Consider the following 25,468-nt stretch of genomic DNA (forward strand, 5'->3'; position numbering starts at 1 on the left):
TGGTGCAATTTAAAGGGAGACTTCAAATTCTCCAGTACCTGCCAAGTAAAACTTCACAGTATGGTGTGAAGATGTTTAAACTGTGTGAGAATACATTAGTGTACACATACAAGTTCAGCATAAATGAAGGGAAGGACTCCAGAATAGAACCCTCAGAATGCCGCCTTCCTGGGTATTACAAAGTAGTTTGGGATTTGGTGCGGCCAGTGGACAAAGGCTAGCACCTCTATCAGGACAATTTTTATACCACGGTTAGAAGAAATCATAGAGGTCTCCCAAAGTATATATTAACCGTTACATGAACCGTGATGTAAAAGCATATTACGGGTCGGCTGCCGGCGGCTTCAAAAGGATTGCGGCACATGGGGGCCATCTTGCCGAGGATCATCGCTCCCCGTGACGTCACCGATCGGTCACCATGACAGCTCTTCCGACACCCGAGGCTGTCTCGTTTTAACACTTTCATTACAATGTGCTGTCTGCACGTTGTAATGAATGAGGAGGAAAATCCCCATATAGTGGCAGTATATGGTAGGATCAATCGGACAACCTAGGGTCAAAGTACCCTAGGGAGTCTGAAAAATCGTAAAAGTAAAGATAAAAAAAAGTAAAAAAAAAAACCCTAAAAATTCAAATCACCCCCCCCCCTTTCCCTAGAACTGATATGAATATAAATAAACTGTGAAAATCACAAACACATTAGGTATCACCGCATCTGAAAATGAATCTGAAAATATAATAATGTTTATTCACTGCATTTAACCCCGTAATGGAAAATAGCACCCAAATTCGAAAATTGCACTTTTTTGCCATATTGAAAGGCAAAAAAATCAATAAAAAGTGATCAAAAGGTCGTTCAGTCCTAAAAATGGTAGCATTGAAAACTTCATCAGAAATCGCAAAAAGAAAAACCACCCACAGCTCTGTACACCGAAGTAGGAAAAAGTTGTTATCACCAGAAGATGACAAAATTAAAAAAAAAAAACTCTGCACGCGTTTTTAATTTTTGTAAATGTAAAAAAAACATTATAAAACCTATACAAATTTGGTATCCTCGTGATCACACCAACCCAGAGAATAAACTAAACATTTCATTTGCTGCGCACAGTGCAAATGCGGTTTTTCATCAATTTTTTTTCCCCCGCTTCCTAGTATACGCCATGGAATATTTAATACCATCACTATGAAGTGCAGTTTGTTAGCCATCACAGAGCTCTTTACGTGTAAAAAAGTTAAAGATTTTTGATTGTGGGGAGTGAAAAATAAAAATGAAAAAGCGAAAAAAGGCGAGGTCCTTAAAGGGTTAATGAGGACCTGTCACCCTGTAATTCGGCACTAGGAGCTGCTTACTAAAGTAAGCAGGTTCTAGTGCTAAATCAAGCGCAGCGATGTTACAATGATAGCGTTATCGTAAACCTCGATAACGCTATCTAACACCGCTGCGGAGCACAATAGAAACGCTGGACTGCTCTCAAAGTGGTCCGGCATATTCATGAGGCGGCAGTCCGAGGTGCTGCCTCTCCCCCGGACCGCCACTCCAGCTCCATAGCTCAGCGGTGACTGCCGTGCGTCATTTGGCAGTCACCACCCCTAATCCCACCTACAACCCCACTCATGAATACGCCGGACTGCTTTGAGAGTGTACAGCGGACCGCTTGTAATGTACAACGTGGCAGTGTTAGGTTTCCGATAATGCTATCATTGTACCACCGCTGCGTTTGTTTTAGCACTAGGAGCTGCTTACTTTTTCTGCTTAATTCTCACCCCAAATTACGGGGTTAAGTATTATTTAATATTATTGTGTGTTAGGTACAAGGACAACAGTGAGGTCCTTATATTAACAACAATACATGGACATACCAGCACCCCTGTCCCAGTACTAGGTACCAGTACAGAAACCCCCAAATCTGACTGAATACTGGATTTTAATGTGTACATGAGTGGTTGACTTGTCAGACAAGGTGCTTCAGCCATATAATGCCATGTGGAAATCAAGGGTGTGGTACAAGAAGCTGGCCGTGCACATCATGCGGATGGCACTATATAATGCATATGAGTTACATTGTTATGCAGACCAGAGGGGAACTTTCCAGGAGTTTCAAGAGGTGGTAATCAAGCATTTGCTTTTTGGAGACCAGGAAGTGGGGAGTGTCGGCATTTCTGGAAGCGAGGCCACACGTATCAGGGCAGCACTTTCAGGAAAAGTTCCCCAAACTGCTAGCAAGGGAAAGACATAGCAAAGATGCAGGGTGTGCTTCAAAAGAGGTATTCGGAAGGATACCATCAACTATTGCCACATGTCCCAATAAACCTGTACCATGTATGAAGGAGATTTTTCGGATCTATCACACCTCCCTCGATATTTACCCTCTTGTACTATGCACATAATGCAACATGCCACACCTTGAGCCCTGACGTGTATCCTGCCTGAAATCCAGATTATTGCCACATATGGGGTATTGCCATACCGAGGAGAACCCACATAATTATTTTTGATGTGTTTGTCCCAAGTGGCAGTTGGGACAAAATGAGTTGGGAAAAAATGTAAAATTACATATTTGAAGACGAAAATGCGAATTTGCTTTGCACCATTCACTTTGTATTAATTTTTGTCAGCACCTGGAGTGTTGCCCACTGCAACCTTATATACATTTTTTGTGGGGTGTATTTTTTCCAAATTGTGTCATATTTGGGGGTTTTCTCTTGTACTGGTACTTTAGGGCCTCTGCAAGTGTGTTGTGGCACCTGAAAACATTTGTAGCCAAATCAAACTGCCAAAACCCCAATATCACTTTTTCCCTTTGGCACAAAGCTGTTCGGCGAAACAGCAGTTGACAAAAACATGTGAGGTATTGCTGTACTTGGAAGAAACAGCCCACAAATTTGGAGATGAATTTTGTATAGTATATAAGCCCCTGAAAGGCGCTTCCAAGCTAAATTGGTCACCAAAATATATATCTTGAAAATCTGAGAACTTGCTACTAAAACTATAAACCTTTTAACACTCGTAAAAAAATATCCAAATGTTTAAAAAGCCAAAAGGTTTCTGACTTTTCTCTAAAAAGAAGAAAATTTTTAACTTTGAAATTTTTTATTTATTTTTTTCACATTTTTCATAAAATGTAGAATTTTTACCCTAAAAAAAACCTAACCAATCAGTGAAATTATACGGCTAACATAAACTACAATGTGTCACAAGAAAACAGTCTCAAAATTACTTAGATAAGTTGGTGTTGAAAAGTCATTAGAGAGAGAGACAATAGTCAGATTTTTTTCTTAAAAAAGGGCTGTGCCTTAACGTACAAACTGACTGCATCCTAAAGTGGTTAATTAGTTGGCTTGCGCACCCTCCTGCTCCCCCTCCTTTCCCTTCTTCTCTTCCCTCCAGTCTCAACTTTTTTTTCTTCAACCTTGTAGTTGATTAAAAAATTAGCTCATAATCTTGAAGGGTGTCATGTTACAAGGGCTTTTTACCTACTGTATATACTGAAGTATAAGCCGAAGCCCCTATTTTTGCCACCAGAAACTGTGAAAACCTATTGACTTGAGTATTAGCCTAGGGTGGGAAATGCATTGGTCACAGCCTCCAGCCCCATTCTCCCCCCGAGTATATAGCTAACATGTCCCCCTGCACCCCAGTATATAGTCAGCCAGCCCACACCCCCTAGTATATAGCCATCTAGCCCCCTCCCCCCAGTATATAGCCAACAGCCCCTGCTCCCAGTATACACCCAGTCAGCTCATGCCCCCAGTATACAGCCAACCTATGCCCCCAGTATATAGCCAGCCCCTGGCCTCCCCAGTATAAAGCCTGCCAGACCCTGCTCCCCTAGTATATAGCCAGCCCCTGCCCCCAGTATATATCCTGCCAGCCCATATGCCCCACTATATAGCCCCCCTACACCTGCCCCCCAGTATACAGCCATCCCATGCCCTCCCAGTATATAACCAGCCCATGCCCTCAGTATATAACCAGCCCATTCCCCCCAGTATGCAGCCAGCCTCTATCCCCCAGTATATAGCCAGCCAATGACCCCTAGTATTTAGCCTGCCAGCCCCTGCACCCCAGTATATAGTCTACCAGCCCCTGCCCCCCCCCTTTATGTATACTTCTTGCTTTGCCTAGTTCTTATGTGTACCAAGTGTTCTGAACTTCGTTTCTTAAATAATAATTTACTGTAGTTAAAGCCTAGGACAAATTGTCCTGGACTGCGAAACAGACCTGTAAATCTGGGATTTTTCCACTGAATTTGGGATGTTTGGGTGGTATGTGTTATTGCCCTATTATGCTGTCATTAGCTAGTGAGCAGTTGAAACCTCTGTGTTTATGCATACCCAAGCTGTGTGTGTATTTGTGCTGTGTTTGTTGCAGAGCTGTGTGACTCTCCATTTAAGTTTAAGGGACCGGTTTGATAATATTTTTGGCACACCCATAGGCCTGAATGGAAAGTGGCCATGCATATGTGGCAAATTCTCTTTTCGGTTGTAGGAAGGTGCTCCTCCTGCAGAGTTCAGATGCATAGATGCATAGCTCCACAGTGTCAGGCAAGATGGCTGCTGACCCTAAAGTCAGATGATTCAGGGTCAGAAACCAGGGGCAACTGAAATTTTGTACACCAGAACGGATAGAGATAGGTTGGGATTATATCTGTGAAATGCTGTATCATTGTTAATAACAGTGAATTAGAAAATGTATTATTTTGTTATGTTGAGTTTATAGCTTAAAGGAAACCTACAACCTGATATAGTAGGTGTAAGATGGAAATACTGAGAACCAGCTCTGGGTGAGTGTCCTAAACCGCTGCATCACGGTTTAAAAGACTTTTTAAACTTTACAGCCGAAGCTGCTTCGGTGCATGGTGGTACGTGCTTTGCGCACCATGAGCGCGACCACATAGGAAGTGAAGGAGAGCCGTGGAAGTGAAGTGAAGGAAAGTGTTTTAAACCGTGATGCAGCGGTTTAGGACACTAACAAAAATAAGCTCCGGCACCAGCTCACCCTGAGCTGGTGCTCGGTATTTCCATCTTACACCTACCATATCATGTGGTAGGTTTCCTTTAAGGCTCAGCCCCATTTTTTGTATTCTGACATGCGTCGTTTTATATGGTTAGAACTTTTGGACACTGTTACTTACCAAAGCAATTATGAGAGTTTTTTTTCCTCACATGTTGTACTTCATTTTAGTGGTAAACTTTGGCTGATAAGTTTTGCATTTATTTATAACAAAAAGATAAAAAGTGATGAATTTTATGAAAATTTGCCTTTTTTAAAATTCGAAATCATTGCGTTTTCAAGCAGATAGTTTAACCACCTGAAGAAGTTGCTGAATAACATTTCCCATATGTCTGCTTTACATTTTCATCATTTTTGAAATGTCTGGATAATTTATTTTGATATAGAAATAGAAATCGGTTTTCCTTATTTTCAGAATTGACTAGTTTGGGGATAATTACTGTTTTTAATAACATTTTAAATATTTAACATTAAAAAAACCCAATATATCAATACATTTTCAAATCTGCACCCCTCAAACTAGGAGAAACAGCTTTTAGGAAGATTATTAACCCCTTGATAATAATTCATTCAAAATGGAGGGGAAATTTAGAATGGTTAAATTTTGTCAGTTATACTTTAATTACAGTAATGTGTAATTTACCCATTTACAAAAGATAAAAAGAGAAAACCATTTTTAAAAATATGCAATTTCTTCTGAGTACAGAGACCCCCCACACGTGGCCGTAACTTGTTTTATGGGCGCACAGCAAGACACAGAATGGAAGGAGCACCCTGCAGCTGCCAGGATTTTAGTTTCCTCATTGGCCCCTTTTGTAGGCTATAAAATTTTAGCTTTTTCATTATTGGGGCCAAATGACAGCAATTTTTTGGCGGGATGAGATGCTTTTTCCAGTGATACCATTTTGGGGTTGGTATCGCCTATTGTTGAAAATTTAAGAACTTTTTTTTTTTGAGGGCAGGATTAGGAAAGCATCAATTCTGTACTGGATTTTTTACTTTTCTTTGGTGTTCCCGTACAGCCTAATAATCATGTTATCTTTATTCTATAGTTCAATATGATAACCGGGATACCATACTTAGATATTTTCTCTTACGTTTTACTAAATTTGTCAAATAAAACCCAAATACATGGAAAAATCTATCATTTTTGCATCACCGTTTTCCAAGTGGCATAAGTTTTTTTCCTTTTCAGCTACGGGGCTCGTTGAATGCTTGATTTTTGCGGGATGTGTTGTACTTTGCAACCATATCATTCTGGAGTACATATGCTTTTTTTATCACATTTTATTGCATTTTTTGTGGGATGAAATAGGTAAAATTCATAATTTTTGGTTGGTTTTTAACATTTTTTTCTACGGTGATGCTATATATGTGGGGTTTGCGTTCTGATTTAGATTTCACATTTTCTTGTGGGCCTGGTTTTTACAGCTTTCACTGTGTGCCCCAAATGACATGACTCCTTAATTCTTTTGTCGGTACAATCACAGGCATCCTATGTAGGTTTTATGTTTGCATACATTTATAAAAATTACAATCTCCTGTACAAAAAAACTCTGCTGATAACTTTTTCACACTTTAGTGTACGGAACTGTGTGTGGTGTAATTTTTTGCGAGATGAGGTGACTTATTCAATGTTACCATTTTGAGGACTGTTTGGCCTTTTGATCACTTTTTAATAAATTTTTTCATATGTTACTAAATGGTGAAAAAGTGCCATTTTAGACTATTTTCTGTTGGCCACTATTTTCTGTTACAGTGTTAAACGCTGTAAATAATAGTTATTATATTTTGATCGATCTGACTTTTTGGGAGGCAGCAATACGTAACATGATAATGATTTTTACTGTTTATTTTTATATCCGTTATAGGGAAAGGGGGTAATTTACTTTTTTATGTTTATTTTTTTATTTTTTACTATTTTTCAGACCCCATAGAGTATTTTAACCCTAGGTTGTCTGATCCTACCACATACTGCAATACTACAGTTTGACAATATGGGGCAAATTTATCAAGCAGTCTGAATGTCAGAATATTTCCAATTGCCCGTGGCAACCAATCACAGCTCCTCTTTAAAATATTCATGAGCACTGGTCAAATGAAAGCTGAGCTGTGATGGGCAACTGGAAATATTCTGACATTCAGACTGCTTGATAAATCTGCCCCTATATGTGGATTTTCCACATCATCTATTACAGTGGTGCACAACCTTTTTTCGGCCCAAGGGGCGCTTTGTCATGCGGCTACCCTTCAGGGGGCCGCACTATTAACCAAAACTTTAAATCAAAACGTTGATGCCCATAATCCATAGTACAGAGTAAATACCCCCCAGAAAGCACTAGTGTATAATACTGTATTTGTACAATAAGTAACATAAAGCCCAGAGCAGACTACAATACAGCGCACAAACAAGACAAAATTAACGATGGTGGAAATTGTCTGAACCCATGCAGCAGGTAATTGTAAATAATTGGGTGCACACAGGGGCTCTGATAGACCCCAGAACTGTGCCCTCCCTGCAGCCAACCAGGTATTCATCTTTATTATCTGCTGCACTGGGATGATTTTAGCCTTTTTTCTGCCTGTGGTGAATAGAATATAACCACTACAATATTGCCCCCCTATGCACAAGAATATAACCACTATAATACTGCCCCCTATGTACAAGAATATAACTACTATAATACTGCTGCTATGTAACTACTATAATTCTGTCCCCTACGTACAAGAATATAACTACTACAATACTGTCCCCTATGTACAAGAATATAAGTAACTACTATAATACTGCCCACTATGTACAAGAATATAACTACTATAATACTGCCCCTATGAACAAGAATATAACTACTATAATACTGTCCCTATGTACAAGAATATAACTATCTTAAAACTGCTCTTCCCCCCTCCCCAGACACCTAGCCCCCAAGGTCTTCTCTCCATTCTTACTCGGACAGCTCCCTCCTGCCCCTTTTGTAGTCCCTCCCCCCCTGCTGCCCCCAGTTCTCGTCCCCCCTCCCTGCAGCCTCCAGTTCTCGTCCCCCCTCTCTGCTGCCCGCAGTTCTCGTTCCCCCTCTCTGCTGCCCCCAGTTTTAGTTCCCCCTCTCTCCTGTTCCCAGTTCTAGTCCCCCCTCCTGCCCCCACTTCTAGTTCTCCTTCCCTCCTGCTTCCACTTCTAGTTCCCCTTCTCCCCTGCCCCCAATACTAGTCCCCCTGCTGCCCCCAGTTCTATTTCCCCCTCCCTCCTACCCCCAGTTCTAGTTCCCCCTATCTCCTGCCCCCAATACTAGTCCCCCTGCTGCCCCCAGTTCTATTTCCCCCTCCCTCCTACCCCCAGTTCTTGTTCCCCCTATCTCCTGCCCCCAATACTAGTCCCCCTGCTGCCCCCAGTTCTATTTTCCCCTCCCTCCTACCCCCAGTTCTAGTTCCCCATATCTCCTGCCCCCAGTTCTAGTCCCCCCTCTGCTCCCAGTTCTAGTCCCCCCTCTGCATCCAGTTCTAGTCCTCCCTCTGCTCCCAGTTCTAGTCCCTACCTAATGCTTCCAGGTCAATTCCCACTGCTGCCCCAAGTTCTAGTTCCATATATCTTCTGCCTCCAGTTTTAGTACCCCCCTGCTGCCCCTTGTTCTAGTCTCTACCTGCTGCCCCCAGTTCTCGTTCCCTCTCCCTCCTGTCCCCAGTTCTCGTTCCCCCTCCCTCCTCCCCCCAATTCTAGTCCCCCCTCCCTCCTGCCACAAGTTCTAGTCCCCCCTCTGCTGCCCCCAGGTCTAGCCACCCCCTGCTGCCCCTACTTATAATACCCCCTGCTGCCCCCACTTCTATTCCCCTCCTGCTGTGCCCAGTTCTAGTCCCCCTCTGCTGCCCCCCAGTTCTAATTTCCCCCCTGCTGCCCCCCGATTTCTAGTTTCCCTCTCTGTGCCTGCCACAAGTTCTAGTTCCCCTCTATCCTCCTGCCCCCAATTCTAGTTCCCCTCTTCCCTGCTACCCCCATTTCTAGTCCTCCCTCCCCTCCTGCCCCCAATTCTAGTTCCCCTCTTCCCTGCTGCCCCCAGTTCTAGTCCCCCCTCCTGCCCCCCAGTTCTAATCCCCCCTCCCCCCCAGTTCTAGTTCCCCTCTCCCCTTCTGCCCCCATTTCTAGTCCTCCCAGCTGACCCCAGTTCTATTCTCCTCCTGCAGCCCCCAGTTCTAGTTCCCCTGATACCCCCAGTTCTAGTTCCCCACCTGCTACCCCCAGTTCTAGTCCTCCCTCCCCTCCTGCCCCCAGTTCTAGTTTCCTTCTCACCTTCTGCCCCCTGTTCCAGTTTCCCTCTCCCCTGCTGCCCCCAGTTTTAGCTTCCCTCTGCCCTTCTGTCCCCAGTTCTAGTTTCCCTCTCTCTTCCTGCCCCCAGTTCTATTCACCCCTACTGCCCCCAATTCTATTACCCCCCTGCTGACCCTAGTTCTATTTCCCCCCTGCTGACCCCAGTTCTATTTCCCCCCTGCTGATCCCAGTTCTATTTCCCCCTTGCTGACCCCAGTTCTATTCCCCCCTTGCTAACCACAGTTCTAGTTTCCCCTTGCTGACCCCAGTTCTAGTTCCCCCTGCTGACCCCAGTTCTAGTTCCCCACCTGCTCATCCCAGTTCTAGTCCTCCCTCCCCTCTTGCCCCCGGTTTTAGTTTCCCTCTCCCCTGCTGCCCCCAGTTCTAGTTTCCCTCTCCCCTGCTGCTCCTAGTTCTAGTTCCCCCTGCATCCCCCAGTTCTTGTTCCTCCCTGCAGCCCCCAGCTCTAGTTCCCCTCCTGTTACCCCCAGTTCTAGTTCCCCACCTGCTACCCCCAGTTCTCATTCCCCACCTGCTGCCCGCAGTTCTAGTCCTCCCTCCCCTCCTGCCCCCAGTTCTAGTTTCCCTCTCCCTTCCTGCCCCCAGTTCTATTCCACCCCTACTGCCCCCAATTCTAGTTCCCTCCTGTCGCCCCCAGTTCAAGTTTCCCTCTCCCTTCCTGCCCCCATTTAAAGTCCACCCCTGCTGCCCCAATTCTAGTTCCCCTTGCTGCCTCCAGTTCTAGCCCCCCCCTACTGCCTCCAGTTCTAGTCCTCCCAGTGGCCCCTAGTTCTATTTCACCCCTGCTGACCCGAGTTCTATTTTCCCCCTGCTGACCCCAGTTCTATTTCCCCCCTGCTGACCCCAGTTCTAGTTCCCCCTTGCTGACCCCAGTTCTAGTTCCCCCTTGCTGACCCCAGTTCTAGTTCCCCACCTGCTGACCCCAGTTCTAGTCCTCCCTCCCCTCCTGCCCCCAGATCTAGTTTACCTCTCCCCTGCTGCCCCCAGTTCTAGTTTCCCTCTCCCATGCTGCTCCCGGTTCTAGTTCCCCCTGCATCCCCCAGTTCTTGTTCCCCCCTGCAGCCCCCAGCTCTAGTTCCCCACCTGCTTCCCCCAGTTCTAGTTCCCCACCTGCTACCGCCAGTTCTAACTTCCCACCTGCTGCCTGCAGTTCTAGTCCTCCCTCCCCTCGTGCCCCCAGTTCTAGTTCCCCCTTCCCTCCTGCTCCCAGTTCTAGTTTCCCACTGCTGCCCCAGTTCTAGTTCTCCCCTTTTGCCCCCAGTTCTAGTTTGCCTCTCCTCACTGTGAGCAGCCTGTTCCGCAGGAGGCTGCATAGAGGAGAAGCCTGAGGGTCAAGGGATGCTTACCACACTCGTTTAATTCCATATTTGCCGCGTATCGTGGCAAAAACATAATAAAATCGTGGGCCCTGCTACTGCACTAGAATCTGCAGGTAGCAGGGTGGGGACTGAAACCTGAGGGTCGGCGAGCCGCATGCGGCTTTTAACCAGAGATCGAAGGGCTGATACCCCCGATCGGTGGTAGCACGGATTGCTGCATACTCCAGCAAACACCAACAGCATTACCAGCGAACACCCACCTTGTATAGAGAGGGCTCTGCCTGTGAGCTTACATATATGCTATTGATGTAAGATCTGGCTTTCAGAGTTTTAAAAAATGTCCAAACCTTATGGATGCAAGTGTCTTTATCTGATTGGGCACATTCTGTTTTTCGTATTGGATAACTGATCTATCGATTACTTTGCAATTTTGTGAAGTGTTTTAGTGTATGTATGTAACTGATTACGAATAAATCTGTTTCAATTTATTTGCATAATATATTTTATCTATCTGAATCTTTCCAGGTTTGACAAGTGTATTTTAGGACTAAGGACTAAGGCAGGTGATTGTCTACAAACAACATTACTAAACATTGATATGCTGGGAAACAAGAGAAAAAATGAAATAGATTGGGAGGAGCACAGCAGTACAAGCTACGTATATGAGGTACATTTTATAATTTATTTATTATCAATTGCTCTCTTTCACGCAATCTGCAATCATTATCTTAAACAGGAAAGCACAAGTGTTGAAAAACAGTCTTTTTCTTTCCAATCCATACTTTTATTCCACCATGAGAATCTTTTATTTTTTAAGTAAATCGGCCACAAAACACAGAAGTGAGCAGGTGGAGGATTGCCCTGTCACTCCTCCTTTTTTCTCTTCCATTCTCTTTTCTCCCTCCCTTTCCAACTCCTTCACTTGCTGGTCAGAGCCACTAAAGAGTCTGCGGCCTGTTGTGTAATGGTGCAGGGTGTCACCTCAGTCACTACCTTCTGAACTTTAAAATCTTAAATGAGAACCCCTGTTTTTTTATTGCAGGTTTGGATTCGCTAGGAAAAAAATACATTGATTCATTCATGTCATTTTCACTGACAGATGGCGCTGTAATCCCCGAAAATCACAGTGGGTTAAAAATTGTTGAACATTGGGGAGATATCAAGAAAAACTCACCAGATTGAAAAACAAAAAAATATGTGACAAATATTTCTTAAAATCTATCCAACGATGCTAAAGTTGAACCTGTATCACCCTCATCGACCCTTCCCCCGGGGATGAGGCGGGGGAAGTGTAATTTTTTTTATGTACAAACTACATTCCACGTAACCAGCTCCATCCCAAGTCATCCTCCCATCGCAGCATGTACAGCGATTTGCCAGGAGGAGTCACCAAGTGTGTGTATTACACGATATTTTGCCTATTATAGTCTGAGAACGGCAAAGGGATTCTAATGAGGTCAATTTAGAGATATCACCATGCCTAGGATAATAAAAAAAAAACGTAGAACTTGGCAATAATGAGCTCCTCTGAAGGTGGAAGGGAATGGGAACCCCACAAATATTCCAATCCTTAGGGACTTCTGTGTGGAAGACTCCTTAATGTGATAAAACCTTCTCCTTATACTATAAAACTCTTATTCAGCCACCATTTGAACTCCGATTTCTGCAATCCTGAGGGGAAATCTGGATTACAGAAAATAGTAGCCATGGGAACATACAGTGATATCAATGAAAATTGCATCCCACAGAGCCATCATCTGCGACAAAACCGTTGACATTATAGCAGGCCAGACTGTGGCTTGAACTACAAAAGCTTTTCGGATAACAAACCTTGGCCTCAATCTCCACCCATTGTGGATAATATGGTCTGTCATACATTGCAGTCATATCTGCCAACCTAGCCGTATAATACTTTTTGAACAAATTAAGCATCCCTAGACCGCTCTTACGTCTCTGCGTATATAAGGTATAACGTGCTATACTGGGATGTTTATCTCGCCAAATAAACTTGATGACCTTAGCCTGAAACATAAAAATAAACATAAAATATGTTTGCTCAAGATTCTAAGTGGGAGGGCTCTAAAGAGATATAAGATCCAAGGTACGTCTTTTTCTATATGCAATACACCCTAGCCAGGATAATGGATATTGGGACGAGGTCTAAAAATTGCTATCCAGCTTACGTAGGAGAAGTGAATAGTTAGCCTTAGACAAAGATGCAACACTCACAGTCAGTTTGACACCCAGATAAGGATGCTCCCAAAATTAAGCTGCAAAAGTTTTACAGTATGAACTGGAAGGTCTATGTTCAAAGCTATAGATTTGCGATGATTCACTATCAACCAAGAGATTTTGACAAATTTGTCTAATATTTTGAATAGATTGGGTAGTGATAGAAGATTGTCATAATCTAAAGGTTCATATTAATCATTGAGATCGGTTTTGAGTTAGATATATCAGAATTATCGTATTGGGATGACTTGAACAAAAGACAAATTAGCACCAATAGGGACCCTGGCCCCCACCTATACACATTTTCACCACATGGGGAATCACAGTATTTCTTGTACTATGCCATGGGAAACCCGTCTGGGCCCTAGCCTTACTAGCTTTAAAGGTTTTATTGGCCAACTTTACTTCCTCAGGTGTAAATTCTGCATCAATCAGTCCCTTTAGAGTAGGATAACAATTTAAGCAGAAAAAAGAGAATGTATCTGTCCTGGAGTAGAGATCTCTATAAAATGTTCTAAAGGCTGCTAGCTATTTCATTGGATTCTGGGTGATGATGCCATCTACCAACCTGAGCTTAGGCAACGCAGTACAATTCCATCTGGGTGTCAAACGCCTAGCTAACAAAGTGCTAGGTTTATCACTCTGGGAAAATAACTGGTAAGGCTCAGGTTAAGGTCTTTCCTTGCAGACTCTAACCTGGCTTGCAGAGCAGGCGAGGGAGAGGATTAAAATCTAGCAGAAAGATCAGTAAACTCTCTTTCCTTTGCTTGTTGATTTGCCACAACTTGCTTTTTGTGTCTAGATCCCACCTTGATAAGTTTACTTCTCATATGGTTTTTATGAGCCTCCCAATGTACTATATTATTCAAGCCCCCTGTGCCTCCAAAATGGTAAGGAGTTCTCCTCTGACCTTCTCTAAGATTTCCTTGTGTGAAAGGAGTAATTCATTAAGGTGCCATATAAAGGCTGTCTCTCCTTGGGCGCCTGGTCTCCACTGCCAAGCCCTTTCATTTGCCCTGCTGTCTTTTAGTAAGTACAAATTCAATTGTAATATCGCAACTTTGCTCTAGCTATTATACATATGCTCATAGTCTGGCTGCTATTTATTTAAAGGGTCAGTGCAATAAGAAAGCATAATGGCATGGCAGAGATAGGTGCAATCCTTTTATAAAAAGAAAAGTATAACAATATGAATTTGACCCTGGCAACCCACTTATGCTTTTATCTTTTTGTTTTGTGCCAAACCCTCCTTTTTCTCTAAAACACAGAGGGGCACATTTACTTACCTGGTCCCTGCGCGATCCCCAATCCGGACTGTCTGATGAGGATGAACTCTGCTGCGATTCATGAAGATCGTGCGCCCGATTTCCTGCATGTGTCACTTCCCCGATCATGTCCGCCGGAGTTAACCTTCTTATTCCTGGTGCATGTAAGTGCTTGGCTTGCAACACAAATTTAAATGTTAAATCCCGTGCGTGGTCCCAATCCGACGAATCGTCTGACGGCCCGCCCCCAATTTGTCTTGCATGAAAGCTGACACAATTGCAAAACAAAATGATCACATGCAACACAATCCCCGGCTCGATTCCCGTCGGGAAAACGAAAATGTGGCCGCGGGACACCAAAGCCCCAAAATGTTTTTAACCCCTACGGGACTCAGCCTCTATTGGCCTTAAGAACGCGGCCCCATTTTTCAAATCTGCCCTGTGTCACTATAAGTGGTTATAGCTTTGGAACGCTAGGAGATATCCAGGGGATTTTGAGATTGTTTTCTCGTGACACATTGTACTTCAAATTAGTTTAAAAATTTGGATGAAATCTTTTGCGTTTAGTTATGAAAAAAAACAAAATTTGCCAAAAATTTAGAAACATTCTTTATTTTCAACGTTCTAAATTCTCTACTTTTGATGCAGATAGTCATAGGTCCCAAATAAATTCATAACTTACATTTCCCAAATGTCTGCTTTATGTTGGAATGGTTTTTTAAGATACCACAAATTTTACTAGAATGTTATGAGGCTCAGAATTTAGGTATCATTTTTCAAATTTTTTGCAAAATCCCCAAAACCCGTATTTAGATGGACCTGCTCAACTTCTAATTGACTGTAAGAGGCCTAAATAATAGCTAAATAACCCCTATCAAGCTTCCATAGAAGAGCACAAATATGCCTCAATCGATAAATAAATCAGAATCTTTATTGTAATTTCAATCGACAGTATATTACAGCAAATATATAAATACTAAAAAAAAAACCATTAAAAAAAGGATATCAAAAAACAAACGCAAATACGGACAGTGTGGGAAAACTGGAGGGGTACACTATTACATGTATATACACCGCTGGTGTTGGCCAAACACTATCCAGGCCAATGTAACATTATATATGACAGGTACTGCTATTGCAACATGCCCAATACAGAAAAGTAATATTGTACAATGTATTAACACATATTCAGACATATGTCACAAACACAAAAGTATTAACCAGTACCCACCAGACGCCATGACAGCCCTACCTATTACACACTGTCCGACACACCCTGCTTCGTCGGACAGTGTGTACTGGTAGGGCTGTCATGGCGTCTGGTGGGTACTGGTTAATACTTTTGTGTTTGTGACATGCTTACCGGGGGATCCGATCCACTTCTGGGCAGCTCCGAGGACTGGCATGTGCCCCGGAGCTGCCCGGTTTTCCGGGTCTGACTGTAAAGTGTCTGAGCATGCGCAAGCACTGCAAGACAGATTACACTGCTCTACAATAAAATAGAATTGTAGAGCAGTGTATTGAACTTGAACCAGCGATCAGACCTTTACATGCTTGACCGCGGCGTGTAAGGGGTTAACACCCGCGATCGGAGTCGGCTCCGATCGCGGGTGTTAGCACAGGCTGTCAGCTGTGATAGACAGCTGACAGCCGCTGCTTCTGGTGCCGGCTCCGTTCATGAGCCTGTGCCAGAAGCAGGACGTTATAGCACGTCCCTGTACGCTAAGCATGTAGCGCCGGGATCGTACTATAACGTCCTGGTGCGCCTAGGGGTTAACCTTGAAAAGGAAAATTTTTTTGTTTGTTGTCGTTTTGTTGAATATATATTTTTCTTTAACCCCCTACGGGACTCAGCCTATTTCGACCTTTAGGACACGGTCCCATTTTTCAAATAGGCCCTGTGTCACTATAAGTGCTTATAGCTTTGGAATGCTATAAGATATCCAGGGGATTTTGAAATTGTTTTATCGTGACACATTGTACTTCAAATTAGTTTAAAAATTTCGATGAAATTTTTTGTGTTTAGTTATGAAAAAAAATACATTTGTCAAAAAATTTGGAAAAATTCTTTATTTTCAAAGTTTTAACTTGTATACTTTTGATGCAGATAGTCATAGCTCCCAAATCAATTAATAACTTACATTTCCCAAATGTCTGCTTTATGTTGGCATGTTTTTTTAAGATTCCGCATATTTTACTAGAATGTTATAAGGCTCAGAATGTGGGTGCCATTTTTCACATTTTTTGGAAAATCAGCAAAACCTGTATTTAGATGGACCTGCTCAACTTTTAATTGACTGTGAGAAGCCTAAATAATAGCAAGACTCATAAATTACCCCATTGTGGAAACTACACACCTCAATGTATGAAAAACCACTTTTAAGAAGACTTTTAAGAAAAAGACTTTTAAGAATTATTTTTTTGCCACATAAGGTAAACTTTTCTGTTACTTAATTTTGGGGCATCTATAGCTAATTGGTGAGATTTTATTAACTCTTTGTTGGTGGAGGAAATGAAAATCATCAATTTTTTGGAAGATTTTTTTTAGGGATCTTTTTGGCGTTTACCATACCATAAAAAGAGTATATTATTTGTATTCTTTGGGTCGCCACGATTAAGAAAATACCTCATTTATATAGATTTTTTTTTTTTCCAAATTTTACTGAATAAAAAGTAATTTGGGGAAAATGTTAATTTTGTTCTGTTCATATCTGTTCATATGCATAACCTTTTTATTTTTTTGGCTGACAAATCTGGTTAAGGGCTTATTTTTTGCAAGAAGCGTTGTTCTTTTTAGTGGTCTTATTATAGATTGCGTTACATTTTTTTATCACTTTTTAGAGCATTTTTAGGGTATTTATTAAAAATTCTCTTTTTTTCAGAGAGTTTTTGAGATTGTCTTTTACAGGGTTCACTTAGCAGGTCCAATAATGCTGCTGTTTTATTATGCAGATTGTGTATTTTATTCAATTTTACTGAATAAAAACTAATTTGGAGAAAATCCTGCTCATTTTAGCATCACTATATTTTCATATGCAGAACTTTATTATTTTTCGGCTGATGAATCTCGTTAAAGGCTTATTTTTTGCGAGAAGAGTTGTTATTTTTAGTGGTCTCATTTTAGAGTGCGTAACATTTTTTTAAATCACTTTTTAGAACAATTTTTTTAAGTATTAAAAAATTTTTCTGAACTATGACGTCCTTGTGCACGTAGGGGTTAATAATAAAGAATTTTTTGGTCTAGAACTCTATAGCCACCTAGTGGTTTTATTAATTTGGTGCCGTCTTCAGACAATACTATCTGAGTGACCTAAGATACATTGTCTAGGGAAGGATTATTTTTTGGATGAAAAAAAGCCGTATGGAGGGAGTATAATCCAACCACAAGAGATTTTACTTACATTACAGCATCCCATGCAATTCACATTTGTATTGATCACATTCTCATTTCCTCCTTAGCGGTGGGGGGATTGTTAGATGACCGTATTTTAACTACTCCATGGTCAGATCATGACCCGATTGTGACACTCCATAGTTCCTTGGGGGGTTTATAGGTCAGCCTTAAAGGGAACCCGTCACCACTATTTTCACAAATACAGGTAGTGGCAGGTTCCTATAGAGCTCTAGTAACTATCTGACACCCTGCTTGTAGCTAAAAGTAGTTCCCCTCAGATCCCCATAAAATCAAAGTCATAATCTTGCCTGGTATCTATGCAGCTTTGGAGCGAGTCCACGGGGAGGGGGGTGGTGGGGGTGACATCATCAAAGGTCCTTGAGCTACTTAATATGAAAACTATTCCCCATGTACATATCTGACCACATAAAATCACAGCAGCCTCCATGGACTTCTACTCCTCTCCATGCAGGCTGCTGTGATTTCATGTGATAAAATATGCTGTGATTTCATGACATATATGCTTAGTGGTACAGTTCCTAATGCTACAAAAGCTATAGGACCTGCGATGATGTCACCCTGGTCACATGAGGAGGAGCTGCTGGATTCAGCCTGAGGAGGCCACGCCCACCTGGACTCGCTGTAGCCATGCTTAGTTACCAGATAAAACTATAAAGTTGAATATATGGGAATCTCAGGGGAATATTTTTTAGCTACAAGCAGGGTGTCAGATAGTTACTAAAGCTCTATAGGAACCTGTCACTACCTGTATTTGTGAAAATAGTGGTGACGGGTTCCCTTTAAGGCTGACCTATAAACCCCCCAAGGAACTATGGAGTGTCACAATCGGGTCATGATCTGACCATGGAGTAGTTAAAATACGGTCATCTAACAATCCCCCCACCGCTAAGGAGGAAATTAGAATGTGATCAATACAAATGTGAATTGTATGGGATGCTGTAATGTAAGTAAAACCTCTTGTGGTTGGATTATACTCCCTCCATACATCTATTCGATCTTGTACATATTCTCAGGAGTGGGAGATAACAATGTGGTTCTGAGAGAGTGTAATTTATCTAATGAAGAATCCAGGGTAATATTAGAGTCACCTGACATTATGAGAGGGCCTTGGATTAAGGAACTCGCACATCTCCACATTCTCTTGAAAAAGGCTAAATGATCAGTGTTGGGCATGTAATAATTAAGGAGAGTTAACTGTACCTGATAACCATAGGAAGCATCTTTCCACATCTGCATTAGAGTTTTGCACTGAAAATGTTTTTAAAACCAGATACCTATCCCATTATGGTTAGTGGTGTTGTATGCAAGATGGCTCTGTTGGAAGTGTCAGTGAAAGTATCGTAGCTGCAAAGAAATAGAAAAATTAGTTTCCTGTATAAAAATATCAGCTTTTATCGACTATTTTTTTATCGAATATAAAAATGGCTTTCTGCACTTCATATGAGAGGTTAAACTTGCTACACATAAGAAAACAGCAAGAGAAAAAAAAAACACTGGTCTTAAGACCTAGCGGTCACTAGTGGTTGATGTATGGGGTGACGTGAGATAGAGGTATAACTGAAGTCCTAAGTGTAGAGGGTGAAGAGAAAGGGGAACAGTACGGTCCCTTGTGGTGCTCCACTGTTGCTGATGACTGTATGTTTCCTATTTGGACATACTGCGGTCGGTTCCTCAGGTAGTCATAGGTCCAGTTGGTCAGGGTGGTGTCCATTTGCGTTGCCCTCATTTTTTCCTCTCAGGCTACTGGGTTCTATTGTATTGAAGGCACTGGAAAAATCAAAGTACAAAATGAATGTTGACGCTTGTGGTGCTGAAACATAATTTTAAAGGGGAATGCCCATCGATATGAGAAAGTGACTCTGAAGCATTTGAAGGAGTGGGCACAAGGTTCTGTGAAGATCTATATTTCAGAGTCCATGAAGTAAATTTTAGATGTTTTTCTCACTGCTTCCATGACTCCTTCATTGATAGAGTAAAAGTGAGGCTTCACAATGATATCTCTTGGTAGTCCGTTAGACCTTGCTGCCACCAAGGCTCAATGTACCCAATCTATCTCCAAGTGAGCCCCAGAAACATCAGGAAGAACTGTCTGATCAATTTCCTTGCGATATGATGTGCATCAGTATACACTTCAGGAAAACACCTTACGCAAAAATTATAGCACCTGGCGCGATTTTCTAAGTCTTCAACACAAGCATTTGCAGTATCATCTGAACACCTGAACATCTGCCACTAGCTTAGACCTCTAATTTATATTCAATACAGTTTAATTAGTTGAAGAGTGTATGCATACATTTCAAAAAATAAAATAAAACTATTTGTCAGTAGTGACAGTATACATCATAACATTAATGGGATACACAGGACCCAACAACAAGTAATGTGGATGGGTAACCTTCACATGCAGTAACCGCACTGCAGTGTGATGGAAACATACCAAACCCATAAAAATGGACCAACTCAATTACCGTCCTGAAACAGTATATTATATAAAAGTAAAAATGTAACCAAATATAGAGTTTTGGATGTTTCATGTTAGTGAATTCATAACACATAATGCAGGACCAACTGACCAGTCCCTATGAGACGATTGCACTGAAGAGCTGCAAAGAACTGAGAAGTGGAAAATAAAAAGAAGAGAAGAGCGAAGGAGGTTTTAAGTGGGGGGGGGGGGGGAATAGGGAAGCCAGGGAGGGACTAAGGGTAGGGAGAGTGATAAAAGGAACTGGGAGCACAAAACAGCTACCACTGCTCAGAGGCTCAGGCAAATAGAGATACATAATTTGATGTGTCCTTGAACAAGAACCACGGTTGCCAGATTTTAGTGAATTTTTCCATAGTTTGATTGACCTCTGCCAAAAGTTCCTCCATGCGACAAATATTAGAGAATTCATGGATCCACTCAAGAAAGGGAGGAGGAGCAGGGGATCTCCAAAGGCGAGGAATGACCATGCAAGCAGTCCCTTAGGAAGAATCTCAACAAGCCCTTTTTCTGTGACCCTACTGTGCCTGGGAGGATAGGTAGGGGTGACCTCTAACTTAACTCGAATCGCATCCACATTGTTCACCGCTTTATGGAGATGTCATGGCGTGAAGCACAGCAACTCGGATATGGGCTTCTGATTGTTGCGATTCCTTGCCTTACCTGCAGCTCCTTTAGACACTGGAATGAAAAAATGAGTCTCACTATATGAGGGTGTAGGAGCATTTTCTTTAGCTGCTGACTCTACATTCAGCTGATATGACCCCGTTCGGGGGAAGAGCTGCGTAGAAATGCTCCACCATGTTTAGCTCCGTGCATGTGTTTTATTGGATATATTTTTGAAAAATATTTGACAAGTATATTTTTGGTTATCAATCTGAAGTATATTTTGCGAGGTATTCCACTGTCCCAACAATTTTAGTAACACTGTATATGTATTTTCTATCACGTCTGTTGGCAAAGCTGAATTTTTTTTTTTTATATTATAGATACCTTTGGGACGTATTAATAAGGATTTATAATCAAAGTTTTATAACCTCTTGGAAGCAACTATGGCTTCCAAGAGGTTATTACATTTTAATTTAAAGTTAAAGTAAAGGAATGTTTCCCCCATTAGAAGATCAAGCGATCCTTTTCTTTTTTGTTTGTCCTGTTAGCTAGGAGGCTTCCAAAGGTTCCAGTCATTCATTACCATTTACTCTTGCTTATGGTATGGTAGAGTTAAAGTGATTTATATTTTTTAAATTTCACCACTATTTTTGTTTTAAGTTAACAGACCGGTGTCATGAAAATCAGAAAGAAGGAAGAAGCAGAAGGAAAAATTCACAATTCAGACCGATGCACAATATCCATCTATCCCGCATTGTTTCCAAAGGAGGTACGTCTACATGTTTTTTAATCTGTTCTGATATAGTGGCTAGATACAGTGCCTACAAGTAGTATTCAACCCCCTGCAGATTTAGCAGGTTTGATAAGAAGCAAATAAGTTAGAGCCTTCAAACTTCAAACAGGAGCAGGATTTATTAACAGATGCATAAATCTTACAAACCAAAAAGTTATGTTGCTCAGTTAAATTTTAATAAATTTTAAACATAAAAGTGTGGGTCAATTATTATTCAACCCCTAGGTTTAATATTTTGTGGAATAACCCTTGTTTGCAATTACAGCTAATAATCGTCTTTTATAAGACCTGATCAGGCTGGCACAGGTCTCTGGAGTTATCTTGGCCCACTCCTCCATGCAGATCTTCTCCAAGTTATCTAGGTTCTTTGGGTGTCTCATGTGGACTTTAATCTTGAGCTCCTTCCACAAGTTTTCAATTGGGTTAAGGTCAGGAGACTGACTAGGCCACTGCAACACCTTAATTTTTTTCCCTCGCCTTGGTTTTCTTGGCTGTGTGCTTTGGGTCGTTGTCTTGTTGGAAGATGAAATGACGACGCATCTTAAGATTCTTGATGGAGGAGCGGAGGTTCTTGGCCAAAATCTCCAAGTAGGCCGTGCTATCCATCTTCCCATGGATGTGGACCAGATGGCCAGGCCCCTTGGCTGAGAAGCAGCTCCTCAGCATGATGCTGCCACCACCATGCTTAACTCTAGGGATGGTATTCTTGGGGTCATATGCAGTGCCATCCAGTCTCCAAAAGTCATGTGTGTGGTTGGCACCAAAGATCTCGATTTTGGTCTCATCAGACCAGAGAACCTTGAACCAGTCTGTCTCGGAGTCCTCCAAGTGATCATGAGCAAACTGTAAACGAGCCTTGACATGACGCTTTGAAAGTAAAGGTACCTTATGTGCTCGCCTGGAACGGAGACCATTGCGGTGTAGTACGTTACTTTTGGTATTGACTTAAACCAATGTCCCCACTGCCATGAGATCTTCCCGGAGCTCCTTCCTTGTTGTCCTTGGGTTAGCTTTGACTCTTCGGACAAGCCTGGCCTCGGGACGGGAGGAAAGGCTGTCCAGGCCGTGGAAGGCTAACAGTAGTTCCATAAGCCTTCCACTTCCGGATGATGCTCCCAACAGTGGAGACAGGTAGGCCCAACTCCTTGGAAAGGGTTTTGTACCCCTTGCCAGCCTTGTGACCCTCCACGATCTTGTCTCTAATGGCCTTGGAATGCTCCTTTGTCTTTCCCATGTTGACCATGTATGAGTGCTGTTCACAAGTTTCGGGAGGGTCTTAAATAGTCAGAAAAGGCCGGAAAAAAAGATAATTAATCCAAACATGTGAAGCTCATTGTTCTTTGTGCCTGAACTACTTCTTAATAATTTAGGGAAACCAAACAGAATTTTGGTGGTTTGAGGGGTTGAATAATAATTGACCCACACTTTTATGTTTAAAATTTATTAAAATTTAACTGAGCAACATAACTTATTGTTTTGTAAGATTTATGCATCTGTTAATAAATCCTGCTCCTGTTTGGAGTTTGAAGGCTCTAACTTATTTGCTTCTTATCAAACCTGCTAAATTTGCAGGGGGTTGAATACTACTTGTAGGCACTGTACATCACCAAAAAATGAAAATTGAGCAACTAATACCACAGGACCTTCTGCAGTCAATTAGTGGCCTCAGCAGGCCCTGGTGACAGCAAGTGAAATCGCCAGAACTCAATAAAGCTAATGATTGGCTTCAGTGGGTCCCATGATAGCTGGAAGTTTCTACCCAGCTTGTAGTGTCATGGAAACAAAGGCTGCTGCGGAGCATGGTTGTAAGTACACTATGTATATTTATGCCCATCCCTGCCCTGGCCCTTAAGGGGTTTTCCTTGAATCCTTAAAAACGTGTTTAAAAATAAAAGAGAGCGTTATAGAGACAAAATGTAGTGAGTTTTAAACCAGAAACTTGTAACCCTTGAAGCTAAAATGGCCAGATTGAACCACTATAGCTAGGCAGCTTTGCCACCAACATGGACATGGTAAGGCTTATAAAACATAAAACAGTGACATTAAATTACATTATTTGCTAGATGACTATAATAAATGCAAGAATAACTGCTTGATTCTAGGAATAAGAATTGACTGGTTGCATGAAGAAAGAAAACTCACATCCTACAAGGGGTCTCTGACAAGTTAATTGCATAAATTCTTGGGGACTGACAAACACCACTATATTTCAATGTTTTCTAAACCATTTGGTGTATTAGCTGCAATTTTAGCAGAGACCATAGAATTGTGAAAGAAACATCAAGTGCACGTAGAGTAGACTTTAAAATGCCGCATTTTAAAAATATTTACTCTTTATATGATACATTCTATTTACAGATACAGACTCGGAAGATGATGACAACATAATACGAAATAAGTGGCTGTCCCATCCCAAATCATTACACTATAGCATGTGTAATATGCTTTCACAAAAAATGAAGACTCTAGGACGTTCCCCAACTCCACAACATATATCCTCATTCTATAGAACTTCCAAATCAAAGCAGACACACAGCAGAAATCTCTGTTTGCTGTTACCTGATCGAGAGGCTGAATCGTCTTTCAGTGATACAACGGAGGACTCATTGGACCAAGGTTACTAGTTTTACAAAGCAAACGTTCTCAGACTCAGACAGGGAATTCCTGCTCTTAATGGTGGTCTCTTATTGGCTATCTGTCTGTTCTGCAGTTTCAACTATTTTCCTTTTACAATTTAGTGTTTATCTTTTCGGCTTGTTGTGTGAACTATTTTAGTCCTTTTAAGCCTGCATTTTTCCTTTGGTAATCTTGGCATGAAGGTTCCATCTGATAAACAGTCTTTGTATTTTGGGTGTGTGATTTGTTTGTATTTTAAAGTTTTATTAAACATACAAATTTTATTTTGTAATAAGGCCAGCATATTTTCTGTCTCTTGCAATGCATTCTAAATTGTTAATATAGTTTTGGCTTTTCTTTTCTTTGTTATGCTTCTTTTCTGTTTCCTCGCCTACCCTGTGCATCACTCCAGGGATTATCATGTTGCTTAAAAGGTCCTAGGGTGTTCATACTTCAAATATCCCTCCTTCTCATGTTTGAATTATAATGATACCAATTTTTGTGCAATCAATTCAAATACTCAAGAATGAAAGGTATATCAACTGTTGCAGCCACAATCTATTGCTTTTATGCATCTAAAATAAAAATAACTACCGGTACCGTTTTGCATCTGCTGTTCCCTGCAGACCTGTGTTTCTCCATGGCCAAAAATAATCGATAAGACTTAGAACTGACAATCCCTGCAGTTAAGTTACTCTCTCCTCTTGTTTTTAGCAAAAAGTTGAGGCTGGTGAAGAGAGGTAAAGCTGCTTACAAAAATAGAGAATATAATGTCAAATTCTAGCTATAGTATTTTTAAAGCTTATATACATTTTAAATTCATGTGCTGAAAAGATTGCTTGCAAAAATAAAAATTCTCTATTAAACCTATTCAGAAAAAAGTATATTTTGAGACAGAAGTTTGGACCTTTTAATTTTTTTTATCTATTCTATTATGATCAAAGTATTATAAAACACATATATGTTACTGAAAAGTAGTATTTTTGGATCATAACTTTTAACGGGGAGTGGGGGATATTTGAGAAGTGAATATTGCTAAGACTTGCTGTAATACTAAAAATATGCAGAAATTAACAAAACTGTTCTAGAATGCTTGCTTTTTCCTTGCAGCTGCTTGAGCATTCCTTCACCCCTTACCCATGATGCTTTGAATGTCTGTATCGGTTTCTTGCATTTACTCTTACGCTGCTCTAAGGAGGCAAAGTGATTGGCTGGAGTAGGGCAGACACCGCACAGCGTGGGTCAGATTGAAAGCCAGCAGAACCTTGATCTCTGTAAAGTAGGTAACTTCCAAACATCAACCTCTTTCCTAGTAAATCTTCAAGCCAGATGTATAATTCTGTTCCGTAGCATATTACTGGAATAAGTAGTATGTGCTTTTTTAATATTCTACATTGCATCC

The 25,468-nt window shown here is 41.5% G+C and overlaps 1 protein-coding gene across 4 annotated transcripts in view; it reads left to right on the top strand.

Moving 5' to 3' along the window:
• TNRC18 (trinucleotide repeat containing 18) overlaps window positions 1–25,468 on the top strand; it is a 282,299-nt gene that overhangs the window by 178,555 nt on the left and 78,276 nt on the right. For all 4 annotated transcript variants that reach the window (XM_072120908.1, XM_072120909.1, XM_072120906.1 and 1 more), the window contains exons 14-16: window positions 11,180–11,321; window positions 21,318–21,426; window positions 23,809–24,066. In XM_072120908.1, the coding sequence (XP_071977009.1) occupies window positions 11,180–11,321; window positions 21,318–21,426; window positions 23,809–24,066 (509 nt within the window). The remainder of the gene's footprint in view (window positions 1–11,179; window positions 11,322–21,317; window positions 21,427–23,808; window positions 24,067–25,468) is intronic.

This window comes from Engystomops pustulosus, chromosome 8, assembly GCF_040894005.1.
Source record: "Engystomops pustulosus chromosome 8, aEngPut4.maternal, whole genome shotgun sequence".
Lineage (NCBI taxonomy): Eukaryota > Metazoa > Chordata > Amphibia > Anura > Leptodactylidae > Engystomops > Engystomops pustulosus.